The sequence below is a fragment of the Myxocyprinus asiaticus genome, chromosome 14, assembly GCF_019703515.2.
Source record: "Myxocyprinus asiaticus isolate MX2 ecotype Aquarium Trade chromosome 14, UBuf_Myxa_2, whole genome shotgun sequence".
NCBI classification, from domain to species: Eukaryota; Metazoa; Chordata; class Actinopteri; order Cypriniformes; family Catostomidae; genus Myxocyprinus; species Myxocyprinus asiaticus.
Window position 1 is genome coordinate 42,217,348 of NC_059357.1, and position 14,637 is coordinate 42,231,984.

At 39.0% G+C, this 14,637-nt stretch overlaps 1 protein-coding gene across 5 annotated transcripts in view; it reads left to right on the top strand.

The window, feature by feature from the left end:
* Positions 1–14,637, top strand: part of LOC127451150 (caskin-2-like) — a 116,789-nt gene that overhangs the window by 58,700 nt on the left and 43,452 nt on the right. For all 5 annotated transcript variants that reach the window (XM_051715609.1, XM_051715610.1, XM_051715611.1 and 2 more), the window contains exon 3: positions 1,106–1,157. In XM_051715609.1, coding sequence (XP_051571569.1) covers positions 1,106–1,157 — 52 coding nt within the window. The remainder of the gene's footprint in view (positions 1–1,105; positions 1,158–14,637) is intronic.

Below are 14,637 nucleotides of genomic sequence, written 5' to 3' on the forward strand. Positions count from 1 at the left end.
GATAACCCTAGAGACCACCTATTAATGCCCAGCAACCACTCAAGCTACCACCCAAAACACCCTACCTAACAAACTGTTTTAAACTTGGACAATTATAAACAATATTTACTTGTCTAGTCGCAGGGTTTTGTTTTACATGGAATTCTGTTTATGTGCATGGGAGTTGACTGGTGCCGGAGAGGTTAATTGTGTCTGTTCGTGTACACTGATGTGAGTGTATTAGAGACCTGTTATCACACAGAGTTATACAGACACATTCCACACTGTCCAATGTCCAATGACAGCCTGTAAACACACTAGTCTCTCATTTACCTCTTGTGACACTAAACATGTACTCTCAGGAACTGACGAGAGAACAACAAGTAAAACGCTGTACTGTGTTGTCAGTAAGAAATTAATATCGAGTCAGTGTAGGTTAACAGCCTTGCTGAAATAGTGATTGACCAAAATATCGGTCAGGCTGATCAATCGGCCAATATTTTCTACTTTGGCATTTGTGTTGGCTGATAACCCAGCCAGAATACAGTATGCTGACAACCTCATCAATGGATAATGCACATTTTTCTTCTTGCAAATATTTTGAAAAAGCTGTCGCAGATTGCAAATCTTTATTGGCAATATTTGGTCAAAGGCTTTCTTCAGGTATTTTGAAGTTCTTTAACTTTTAAATGCAACAACTGACAATAACTACATGTGGAAGAAGCAGATGGAAAATTGGAAATTTTGTTGCCAAAAGATCTTACAGACCAGACTGAAACGAATGTCCAAAAATCTTATTTTGAATGAAATTCCCAACCCCATATGATGTATGTGGCAATGTGGCTGGATCGGTTTGTAAAAATCTGTTTTCATGCAGTTCAGACTGTCGACTGTGCATAAATATCCTATCGAGGTTACCAGTGTGAAGCCTTGTTTTGTTTATTAGTTGATATTTTTTCTCGGAAACCCCGAGAAGTCAACTGAGTCCATGTTTGATTGAAATGGCAGCCCTGCTTTATTAACATCTTGTACTGGTTTCATCATCCTTTCATTGACTTTCTCCTTTCAGTTCTTGAATGATTTGCAGCTGATGTTTGTCTTCTGTGCTCTCTCTCTTGTGTTGTAGAGTTACTGGGCTCCACCAAAAGACTGAACATTAACTATCAGGATCCAGATGGGTGAGTTATTATTCAAAATGTTTGTTGTCAGTTAGTGCTGTCAGTCGATTAAAATATTTAATCGCGATTAATCACACGATTTTTCATAGTTAATTGTGATTAATCGCAGATTTTAAAAGTGCTGAAATTTGAATATATATTCTTCTTTTCCTGTCAAAATGCATTTAGTTCCTTCTTAGAAAAGAAAACAATATTGTAAAGGGGTAAGAGGGAAAGGAGGAGGCGAGAACCGGCTTGGCAATGTAAATATACAGGGCAGCTGCCCATAGTTCTCTATCTCTCTCGAACGGCCGTCCCCGGTTGTCTTTATCCCTCGCTCGCCTCACCAGGCTGATTGGGGTCCGGGCGTGTGTAATAATAAACTTTTTTTTTTTTTTTTTTTCACCCAATTTGGAATGCCCAATTCCAGTGTGCTTTTAAGTCCTCGTGGTCGTATAGTGATTCGCCTCAATCCGGGTGGCAGAGGATGAATCGCAGTTGCCTCTGCGTCTGAGACCATCAACCCACGCATCTTATCACGTGGCTTGTTGAGCGCGTTGCCACGGAGATATAGCGTGTGTGAAGACTTTACGCCATCCACCGCGGCATCCGCGCTCAACTCACCATGCGCCCCACCGAGAACGAACCACATTATAGCGACCACGAGGAGGTTACCCCATGTGACTCTACCCTCCCTAGCAACCGGGCCAATTTGGTTGCTTAGGAGACCTGGCTGGAGTCACTCAGCTCGCCCTGGGATTCAAACTAGCGAACTAGCGAACTCCAGGGGTGGTAGCCAGCGTCTTTTACCACTGAGATACCTAGGCCCTGCGTAATAATAAACTTAAACAAAAGCACACAATCATAAACACATACAGGCAGCTGCCCATAGTTCTCTCTCGAACGGCCGTCCCTGGTCGCCTTTATCCGATGCTTGCCTCATCAGGCGAGGGTCATTCTGGCCCGGCCTCGCCCTCCTCCGCGCCACAAATATGTAAAAATAATGTTTTATTAACATTTTTCAAACAAAGCATTCCACAGTATAAAGATAGAAATGCACTAAATAGCGTATCATAATCACACATCACAAAGTTTCCGCTCTATTCTAGCCAGTGTTCAGAACTCACAGGAGCTGAATAAAATGTCAGAATCTGATGTGAAAATTGGCAAATGCGTTAATCGCGATTAAGAAAAATGAACGCGTTAAACATTCTAAATTAATCGCATACATTAACGTGTTAATTTCGACAGCTCTAGTTTTTTTATGATAGAGATGAATGAAATACATCTCTAAATGCACAATATAATATTTCTTTCAATTCATTATAATAGAGATATCAATGTCTTAAAAAAAGCTTACATTTCATTTTAAAAAGACTACAGGACTGAACTATTATCCATATATTGACCCATATATTGTTTATATATATTTTTTTATTTGAGAGAATCACATGCAAGTAAAGTATATTTTGCATAAAGAAAATCAAGTCAATTTTTATGCCATGAGCACACTTCCATTATTCTCAATGTTGACTCTCATTAGATTCTCATTACTGTCATACAGTATTGTTTACTGTATTACAGTAAAAATAGTATTGTTATAATATTGTTTTATCATAATATTTTTTAATTAACATGAATTAAAGGCAGTAGAACAAATGCTATCATTATGTAAAAATATTTGACAACTAAATAAAAAAAAATTCTGCATTACATTATGAAAATTGTGGGTGAAAATGTCATAATGCAAAAAAAAATATCAATCAACCCATACAACTTTTTTTTTTCTGTGGAACACAAAATATGAATTTTTAAAGAATATCCTTGCCAGTCTTCCAAATAATAAAAGTGAAAAGGTATGGGAGTTGTCAAGCTCTAAAAGACAAAAAAAAAAAAAAAGTAGTCCATTAATTTGTAGTTCACTGAAAATCTTCCCCTTCGCTGTAGCTCTCAAATGAAATACGGTGCCATTGACTTTGAAACACATGAGAGTAAATGGCGTTTCCTATTGATGTACCTTTTTTTGTTTTCCACATGAGTTTGTAGTGAATAACAATTTTGGTTTCGGTATTCATAAAGCTATTAGATGGCTTCAGAAAACTTCAAATATATTGCATGAGTGTCGTATTTTTAGATACTTTCATGAGTTTTCTTTTTTTTTTTTTTTTTTTTACTTGACAGCACCCGTCCCCTTCAATTTCATTATATGGAAAAGAATGTCCAGGATACAATTAAAAAAGTCATGTTATGTGACCCACAGAAGAGACTTGTAACCACATGAGAGTGAGTAAATGATGAGGGAATTTAACTTTTCTGTGAACTATTGCTTTATCCCTCTGTTAAGTTGCACTTTCATGCAAGCTGGATGCCTTGAAATAACTCTGCCATCTCTTCATCTTTGACATGATCATGTTTGATGAACTTCATATACAAACTAACATTTGTGTTGTATATACGTCTAGTCTAATTTCAGCCAGATACCTTACCTGTGTCGCCTCTTAAACTGACAAAGTACTGCTGCTTCCACAGTCCATTAAAACATGTTATGTCAACAGTGTCTTTGAGATAAGACTGGCCTCTCACAGGGCTGTAAAATGCTATATTGACCACATATATTAAGAGTCAAGTCTTTGGCGACATTTAGGTGCTTGTTTTTGGGTCACCACCACCTATCTGGCTTAAAGACGGAAAGGGGGGTGGGCTGGTCGAGGGGTCAGAGAAGGCCATTAGTGGAAAAAGACCTTCGAGAGAACGAATGAGATAGGAGTGTTTACAAAGCACCCATCATTGAGGCCGGATGGGAAAGCCAAAGGGAAAACATGGAATGATGGATGGAGATTTATGGGAGGTATTAAGTGCTGATCCCTGCTTTCATGTGTGACTGGTGTGAACACAAACTAATGGAGTCTGTCATGAGGAAATCTGGCACTATATGACATTAAACCACTTTACTGATATTAAAGATAATATTAAAGATAAACTTCATTGGGTTAGACTGGCTTATGGTCTTAAACAGAGATCAAATGGAGATTGTACAAATTGGGCACTGAAAATTGGGCCTTAAAAATTCACTTTGTATTTTTTTCAGCAAATGGTATCTGAAAGGAGCCTTCAGAACATGTTGATCGTCAACATCAGGAGGTCAAACTAAATATTATATCAGCTGTTTTTTTTCTATTGCAAAGTTTGACAATGACCATAATGAGCTGTAAATTATCAGTTATTGTATCGGCCATAATGAGCTGTGAATTGTAGTGAACAGTATCAGCCACAATGAGCTGTGAATTACCTGTTATCAGTATCGGCCACAATGAGCTGTGAATTATAGTGAACTTATTGGCCACAGTGAGCTGTGAATTATCAATGATCTGTATCAGCCACAATGAGCTGTGAATTATAGTGAATTTATCGGCCACAGTGAGCTGTGAATTATCGGTAATCATATAGGCCACAATGAGCTGTGAATTATAGTGACTTTATTGGCCACAGTGAGCTGTAAATTATCGGTTATTGTATCGGCCACAATGAGCTATGAATGATCTGTTATCAGCCACAAGGACCTGTGAATTATAGTGAACGGTATCGGCCACAATGAACTGGGAAATATCTGTGATAAGTATTGGCCCAGAAATTCCGTATCATTCATCCTTAATATAAACATCAAAATTAAATAGACAAATGATATTTTTTGGCAAATTTAGCCTAAATTATCGCTCAGTAGGAGCTAGCTAGATATGGACCAAATGTTGGTTTGTACTTATTGATAAACATACATTTTCTAACAATAACTAGGGTAACAGGGTTGAATGGTTGAGCTTGATAAATCCAGTCAACACTACAATTTGTGTTAAAATTAAGTAAATTGAATAAGATAATTTACTTGTTTTCCCACCTTGCTGTAGAAAGGGTCCAAACAATAGCCTATAACTTTTTGGGTGTCACAGTTTTAAAGTATGTAAATTTTTGCTCAAAATGTGGGACACAGCTAAATATTAAGTTTTTGGTTAAAACATTTGTTTTACTACAATTAATTGAATATCCTCTGAGGTGGAACAGGCCAAAATCACCATATTAAGGACCTACAGAAATTTTATGTGTTTAATACTAAGTACGTTTCATGCTAGGTTAATTTTATGATAGAAAATAGTTTATCTAACATGTTCCATAGTTCTCACAATGGAAACTTGGGATTTGTGCATCTAATGCTGTAAAAAAGTACAGTTAATAGGACTGCAAAGTGTTTGTGGAAAGTGCCTGATAGCAGTCCACTCCTTTGAACAAGATGCATCAGTCATGTTGTTTTATTTTGTTGTTTTTTTAAGTTGCCATGGTATCTGCTGGGTTTGGTTATGTAACATCTCTGTCAAATGGAACATTTCTGACAAAAGAGGAAAACAGGATAGGGGGCGAAAGAATGTAGTTAAACTTTCTCCAAGTGTGTGTAACACAATCATGCAGAGGCACGAATCAGGCTTTGGGCAATCAGGGTGAATCTTACAAAATATGTCCATATCCATATCCACATTTTTTTGTTTTTCTGTTTCAAAAGTGGCTTTTTCTTTGCAATTTTTCCCATAAGGCCTGCACCCCTGAGTCTTCTCTTTACTGTTGTACATGAAACTGGTGTTGAGCGGGTAGAATTCAATGAAGCTGTCAGCTGAGGACATGTGAGGTGTCTATTTCTCAAACTAGAGACTCTGATGTACTTATCCTCTTGTTTAGTTGTACATCTGGCCTTCCACATCTCTTTCTGTCCTTGTTAGAGCCAGTTGTCCTTTGTCTTTGAAGAGTGTAGTGTACACATTTGTATGAAATCTTCAGTTTTTTGGCAATTTCAAGCATTGTATAGCCTTCATTCTTCAAAACAATGATTGACTGATGAGTTTCTAGAGAAAGCTGTTTCTTTTTTGCCATTTTTGACCTAATATTGACCTTAAGACATGACAGTCTATTGCATACTGTGGCAACTCAAACACAAACATAAAGACAATGTTAAGTTTCATTTAACAAACCAAATATCTTTCAACTGTGTTTGATATAATGGCAAGTGATTTTCTAGTACCAAATGATCAATTTAGCATGATTACTCAAGGATAAGGTGTTGGAGTGATGGCTGATGGAAATGGGGCCTGTCTAGATTTGATCAAAAATGACTTTTTTCAAATAGTGATGTTGCTGTTTTTTACATCAGTAATGTCCTGACTATACTTTGTGATCAGCTGAATGCCACTTTGGTGAATTAAAGTACCAATTTCCTTCCGAAACAGCAAAATCTGTACATTATTATTATATGTCTGCTGTGTGTGTGTGTGTGTGTGTGTGTGTGTGTGTGTATAGGATTTTTATTTTATTTTTTATTTTTGACAATTAAGCACTTTTTATTCATAATTTATTTTTTTTATCATTTTGTGCTGAAATTTGACCCAGAAATCTTTTTGTGTGATTCACCCTTATAAGGGACACTGTAGTTGCACATCATGCTCTTAATTGTGAAAGTGTTTAATACTGGTGTATACCCAAGTTTCTTACTAAAAAAGGAGAATTGAATCCTGGGGGTGGGGGCGTTCAGCAAATTATAGTGGTGTAGCGTTTAAGGTTTTGCTTGCCTGTGAGACAAATTTGTATTTGAGGCGCCTTTGATTTTCTGGGTAACTGTTGGGATTTGTATGGGGGACGTTTCCATGGCAAAAGTCCTGGAATGTGTGTGAATGAATGCCCGGGCCAGTGTGAGAGGGACTCTTTGGAGCCCTGTCCTTTGTCCAGGCAGGGCCGTGCTGCCAGGACATATCAAATCCATCCTGACATCCCGAGAAATGAAGGCGAAAGTGGAAAGGGCTCGTAACATAAGGCCCTCGCTGAGCTCTGGGAACATTTACGAATTGTGCAGTTTTGGGTAAATCAGCAACTGCTCAGTATCTCTGCAGGCGTCCTGCAGTGTAAAAATTTGTTTTTGTCTGTTGGGATGGCAAAGTGCAGCAGACCTGTGTAGCTAGAAAAGAACATGGTATTATTCCAATTTTATTCAACTAATTCTAGCATTTGAAACATTTAAAGTATTAAGCAATTTGCCTCTTTTCACTTTTAATTGGTGCTGAACAAGTTGATAATATTCTAAAGGTTAAATAACAGCTTAAGGGTATAATATACGAAGCACAATAAAAGCATCATAAAAGTAGTCTAAGACTCGCTGTATTCCAGGTCTTTTGAAACCATATGATTGTGTGAGAAACAGACCGAAATTTAAGTTGTTGTTCAATAATCTTTCCCTATGCCATAGGTCTCAAATTTTACTTGCAGTTGCAGTTGAGGGGAATATCACTGAATATTGGCTTAAATAACAAAGAATCAGTCACTGGTAAAACATCTATAATATAATGAAATATTTGTGATTTATATGTTGCTTACAAAAAACTGTATTTCTTCTGAATACATGGCTACTTTTGAATTGCCGGCAATGGGGCTAAATGCCCTTGCTAACCAGCCAAACCTTGACCCCTTCGGTTCACTTAGACCAAGAGTATTTTCAAAACCACACATAAAATGTCCATGCTACCTGACAGAAATCAAACCTTTCTCTGTGATAGCCTGAGACTTTGTTTGCTCTCACTTTTTAGCCAATCAGAAACACTCTCAGTGTGAAACTTTATTGCATGCTCAGGTTAGCTGACATCGGGTTGGCTGTTATATCTTTGGATGGTGGAGTTTTGGAGAGAGTATGTGGTTGATGGGATGGGGGAGGACTAATTCAGTGGCTGAAATCACTTACAGCACCTTTAGGAAATATTGCAGATGGTACAATAGAATGCGTCGTATGTATATAAATGTCATGTGCTGTGGATATAATGGCAGTTAGGGTACTGAGAGGTTTATCTCAGTTCTCTTAGAGAGTGTGCATCCATCTTGGGTCCCGTCTACAGGGATGAAGAGAGATGAAAGATTCCTGGAACCCTTTGGAAAGGGTCACTACTACAACCACCCATCTCTCCTCACAGCTCTCTCTGTTTTCCTAGAGAGCTTCTAACACAAATGAAAGAGTGTTAGGAAGCTGGAGGAGAAGAGTAGACTTTTCTGTTCAGGGTAAAGAGAGCTCTTTCTCTACACAGTTTTCTTTCAGCGTCTTTATTCCCATGCAGGGCTCTCAGGTCCTGCCAACAGCAGGTCAGGTAGAGGTATGAAAAAAGACTGCACAGAGGAGCGATTGTGCCACATACCCCAGAGTCCTACACCTCATAACCAAGCCTCAAATTCCACACTTGGTAGGTGTGACACCCTCATGCGAAACTTTTTTGTTTTGAACCTGCTAGTGAGACGTTGGCTTTAATGAGCTCTTAGGAGAATGACTTGTAACTGATGAGAGTTCACAGCGGAGGGGGCCACTTGATGTTATGCAGCGGAAATAGAGTTGACAGAATGTCTTGGCGTTCATCAGTTGTCGCTGTCATGGCTAGTTAGGACAAAAACTCTGATCAACATGGAAAAGATGCCCTTTGTCATGTGTCATTTTGTATTGTGTCTGGTTAGGTCACGGTGTAACACAGCCAGATTCAGAGTTAAATTCATGAGGTTATGCCCATTGCTTTGTGCCAATGAGCCCCTGGCGCTCTTCATTTCCTGTCTTAACCTGCCCTCTTGTTGCAGTGCCAAGGAATGTTCTCCCATTTTGAAGGTCTTTGGTTAGGAACTAGTGCACTAGTAACTACTGATCTTTAGTCCACTAGATATCCAAGAAAGTATTCGACTAGTCAATGTTTAACTTATGTGACTCACCACACGCCATGCAGCAACAATAGTCTGATGGCCAGCTGGAGAGCGTTCTGCACTGCTGATATTAAAATGAATGCTTATGGAACTCCATTAATGCTGCTTGCATTTGTCATGGATGGTGCAAAATGGAGTGATTAGTTGACTAGTTGGTACGAGTTCTAGTAGGAATTGTGTAATGCTGAGCATTGCCTCTTATGAATTCTACTTAAACCGAATCTTTGTTCATTGCTAAATGACTGACGCCAGTGGAGTATTTCTGTGACTTTCACGCAAAGTCTTATTAAAGAACATAATAAAGGTCCAGGGCAGGCCCCATGGAGCAACCTGGGGTCAGGTCTTAGGGCACAATGGTAATGGCTTCTTGCAGGGTGCGAACCAGCAAGCTTCTGGTTTTTCTAGACTTTACTTTTAGCCATCATGCCACAGTCTCTTCATTATCCATCTAAAGATATGAATGTGAACTGGATTTTTCTCATAACTTTCCAACCTTCATGACTGTCAATAAGTTTTTCAAGAGTGTCAAGAATGTCCACATTTGCACGTCAAGCGGCTTACATCTGAACGTTTCCATCAAGATTGGCAAACTCTGTGTCCTGTGTGATTCAACACAGTGTGAGAGTTTGACACCAGCTTGTGATCCGAGGATAGTGAAGACCCTGGAAAGTTCCTGCTGTTCAAAGCCCCATTGGCAAAATGTTTGCCCATGTTTGAGTCTTATTGTGTACATGGAAATAATCAACTTTGGCCTTCATATTTATCCAGTCTGATCCATTTCCGCTCTACTTCTGCATGTTGTCTCATATGTGGAGACAGCTTTCACTTCTGATAGATAGCTCTGAGAAGCCATGGGTTCAGGAAATTAACTGTTGTTTTTTTTTTTTGTTTTTTTTGTTTTGTTTGGATAACCCCATCTGGTTTCATATTGAGTGAAAGCTTCTGACTCTCTGACTTTATCAATGTTCCCTTTTGATGATTCAGACATGTTGTGGGTTTAAATGCAGGAATGGACAATGTTTTCAGATTTGTGTCACAGATGCACCGATATAAAAATATTTGCCCAATACCGGTTTTAACAAAAATAGTTTAACCAAGGTCGTTATATGATATATTGTCACTTACCAAGTTTTGTCATCAGATTGCTGTTTCACTTTGGAATTATGCTTTTAAATTTTGCAAAGAGATACAAAAGCTTTTTTACTGTTCTAACAATAAAGTATTTCCATTGAACATGGATTTGATTTGAACACATGACAGGCCAAAATTCTAAAGAGAACCACTATGAAAGATAAATAAAAGATAAAAAAAAAATTAAATGTGACAACATGACGATTGATATGAAAAAAGATTATTTTTGTACTTTCTTTGCATTACAAAGCAACATAACTCACATTTTACATGTATGTACTCTATGATAGAACATCACATCTTCATACTATCCATATGTTGGGTAATTTCTCGGAAATGTCAACCACATCATGGTAAAATAAAAAGTTTAAACCAAAGGAACAAAACCCCCTTTTAAATTACATTTTATAGTAGTATAATGGACAATGGGAATGCCGTCCAGACCGCTAGAGGTTGCCGCTTGCTCACACAGAACTGACTGAAGTGCTAAATGCAGACTATATTTTAATATGCAGCCTTTTAAGGTTTAGTAACCACACAAGGCAATTTTGCAATTTCAATCTTAATTAAATCAATCATGCAGCATTAAAGGAATAGTTCACTCAAAAATGAAAATTTGCTGATAATTTACTCACCCTCAGGCCATCCAAGATGTATATATATTTACATACTTTTTAACTACAAATGTTCACTTCCGTACATCTCTGTGACGTGCGCTCATGAGAGGGATGACGTAAGCTCATTGGTAAGGCTTCCTGACTCCTCCTCCACGTGACGCGTGACCTTACCAATGAGCTTATGTCATCCCTCTCATGTGCGCATGTCACAGAGATGTACGGAAGCGAACATTTGTAGTTAAAAAAATATAAGTATTGTTTTGTTTCTCAAAATAATCAATCGTTTGCATTCAGAAGAACTTTATTTGTCGACTGGAGTCACGTGGATTACTTTTATGCACCTAAATATGCATTTTGGACCGTTAAAAAATGGAGGACATTCACTTGCATTGTTTAGAAGAGGAGGCCGGAAATGAAATCCTAAAAGTCTTAAATTCTGTTTTGATGAAGAAAGAAATTCAGATACATCTTGGATGGCCTGAGGTTGAGTAAATTATCAGCAAATTTTCATTTTTGGGTGAACTGTTCCTTTAATGGTTATCATACCGATGTCTCAGAGGTCAAAGTCTGCTGGTTTCAAAGCGTTTTGGATGGTTTCTCTCACCATGTAGCCTATTGGTAAGTGCCGCTTTCACAACTGTCACATTCGTTTATTTTTTTCTGCATTAACATGAGAACGAGAAAGTAATATTGAATTCATTATTACTATGTTCTAAGGAGTGCCAACCCTTCTATATACTGTGGCTATTATTCTTCTGGATTGTGTATTTGAATTCACAGATTAATTATAAATAGACCATTGGTTTTTCATATCTGCATTTTCATGCTTATATATGCTGATGGTTTAAATTTGGTCAATAGTTGATCAATAAATATCGGCAGACGATAGATACATCGATGCATCACTAATCTAAACATTTAAGACTTGTTTCTTGCCCAAGAAAATGGGCGAATTCCAGACAGCATTTTTGCGTACCTTGAAAGGAACTATGGGAAGGGGACGCCACTTGAAGAGTCGTTCCCAACAAAAGTAAGAAAATGAATCTTTTAACCACAAGACTATTAGTGAAGGGTACATTAATACAGTAACGCCATGCGCCTTTCAGAGAGCCCATTTCAAGGGCTCTGCCCTTCGGTGTGAGAAGGGCACAGGGATGATAACTTTTGGTTGGAATTTGCCCAATGGCTCTGTTCTAAAAACCTAGTAAACTGAATATGTTACACCAAACTATTGAAATCAATTTGGAGTCGAGTCTCCTGTGCACTTCATGTGAGGAAAGCTATTTGTATGTTGCACAAAGTTGCTGTCTATATAGAGTGTTCCAAATCAGTCACTTATGAGGTTCAATTTCAGTTAAGATGCTGCCTTATAAGGCATCTGCCTATCAGAGGTCAACCAGTTAATAGTTTTTGCAGATTAATCGGCACCGATAGCTGCTTTTGAGACTATTGGTTATTGGCAAAAATCAGCCAACGATAGTTTGCTAAAAGTTTTTGGAAAGACAAGTAGAGCAGTGTGTCATCGGAGCAGCAATGGTAAGAGAACCCATGTGCTTGAACGATTGGTCCCAGTTCCAGTTGTGTATATAGAGAAGAGAAGTGGTCCAAGCACTGATCCTGGAGGTACCCCAGTAAGTAGCTGATGTGACTTGAATACTTCACCTCGCCAGGCTACATTGAAAGACCTATCTGAGTAATAGGATTTGAACCAGCTAAGCACAGTTCCTGTGATGCCCAGAGTAGAGAGGGTGGACAGGAGATTTTAAACACTATTGGCCAGTTAATTGGTTATAAACCTTTTCCACCACCTTAGAATCGGCAAAATCCAATTTACCTCTACTGGCGATGTCGGTAGTAAACAGCAAGGCAGCTCACTAGGTTTTGGAACAGAGCCTACCTCTTAAGTATTTAAGAGTAGAAACTCAGTTTTCTCGATTTCGTCTCACTGTTTTAATGCAGTCTGAAAAACTCTCAATGCTTTAGAAATGACCTCCAAGCTGTGACATTAAGGGTCAGTAACATGGTGTTGCACTTGTGCCACAGTACCACTCCAGACTCGACCTTCATTATACCAGCAAAACCACAGTGTTTTTCAAGGGACAAGATATTGGGCAGAAACTCAAGTAATTCAGCCTCTGGTGCACGACTTATTCCAAAAGCGCCACAGTATTGTTTTACGTGCCCTGTCTGTTTTGGCTCCTCCTTTATGGGACAACTTGTGTTTCAAGTGACATCTAACCCCTACTAAAGTGATGTGTTTGCAGTAATTGCTGTGGGCCACTCTGTCTGTGATGACTTCACAAAGAGAAGGATATGTATGAAGATTTACACCTGGGATGTCTGAAACACTTGAGGGGAGGGGTAGTTGAAGGCCTGTTACTCATCTTTGAGAGGTCTTGCTTTAATTTCGGCATGTCCTAACAAAAGACATCCTCCCCAGACAAGAAGCATTTTAATTCGTCATACTTCTGTAAACTTCTGAACATATGAGGGCGTCTTTGCCCAGGGGACACTGTTTTTTTGCCTGAGCTTGTTCTGGATTGAAAATATCTCCCCTTTCAGCACTCTGATTTAGTTTTTGCCTAATGAAACCTTTTAAATTTTAAACTTCAGTCTTTAATTGTGCCACAATATGGGGCAGATTTACAAGGCATTGGTTTTTTGGCAACCTCACATGTATTGGAGTTTTTTATTTTTCCATTCTCTTTACGACCACACACGGCCTTAAGTAGGGACTGATTAAAGTGTAATTGTGTTCTCTGGTATCACAATAAACTGATGAAAATTTATTTGAGTGGCTTCTTTATTATTTGGCTTTGCCTGCATTATTCCCAGAAACACTGTTTATCATTTCCTAAGGCACCGTCACATTTACCTCTGCACTGCAAAATCTCAATGGGAATCCATGCTATCGTGAATTTCAGATGATGGACTTCTGGTGCTGAAGAATTTCCCCTCGTAGATTTCACGTGGAGTTAAAGATTAGTGAACTTTGACAGGTGAATTCGCTGTGTTGACCAATAGGAGGTTGCTTGGTTTGGCCGTGACCTCTGTGTGGACGGTGCTTTGTACACAGCTACACTGAATATTCACAATGGACAAGGATATCATTTTAGCGGCGAGTTAACTTCACTCTCTCAGAGTATAAATTGCAGCATTAAAAAGAGGCAATTTTTGCTGGTTTCACATGTGCTCAGTGTCCACCCATGCCTTCTTCGCACGCCGAGTTTTGCCGTGCAAAGGTGGATGTGACTGCGCCTTTAACAGTTTAATTATTTTGGTGTTTCCCTCTTCATCTCTGTAAAGATCATATTAAATTGCTTAACAAGTGAAGTTTTCTGTTTGGTGTTGACATATTTCCTAATGAAACCTATTGAGGAATTTGTGGCAGGGCGTATCGAAAGGCCCATCCCCTTCTCTTTTTTTTCTCCCCTTTTCTCCCCAATTTGGAATGCCCAATTCCCAATGCGCTGTAAGTCCTCATGGTGGCGTAGTGACTCACCTCAATCTGGGTGGCGGAGGATGAATCTCAGTTGCCTCTGCGTCTGAGACCGTCAATCCGCGCATCTTATCACGTGGCTTGTTGAGTGCGTTACCGCGGAGACATAGCGCGTGTGGAGGCTTCACGCTATTCTCCGCGGCATCCACACACAATTCACCACGTGCCCCACCGAGAGCGAGAACCACATTATAGTGACCACGAGGAGGTTACCCCATGTGACTCTACCCTCCCTAGCAACCGGGCCAATTTGGTTGCTTAGGAGACCTGGCTGGAGTCACTCAGCTCGCCCTGGATTCGAACTCGTGACTCCAGGGGTGGTAGTCAGCGTCAATACTCGCTGACCTACCCAGGCCCCCATCCCCTTTTTTTAACAGCCAATCAGTTTTAGGTATATCACAGATTTTCTACTTGCTGGTTGGTATTTGATTGGACACAAATCTTTGTAGTGCGACATGAGTCATCAATATTTTTGGTCCGTTTAAAAAAAAAAAAA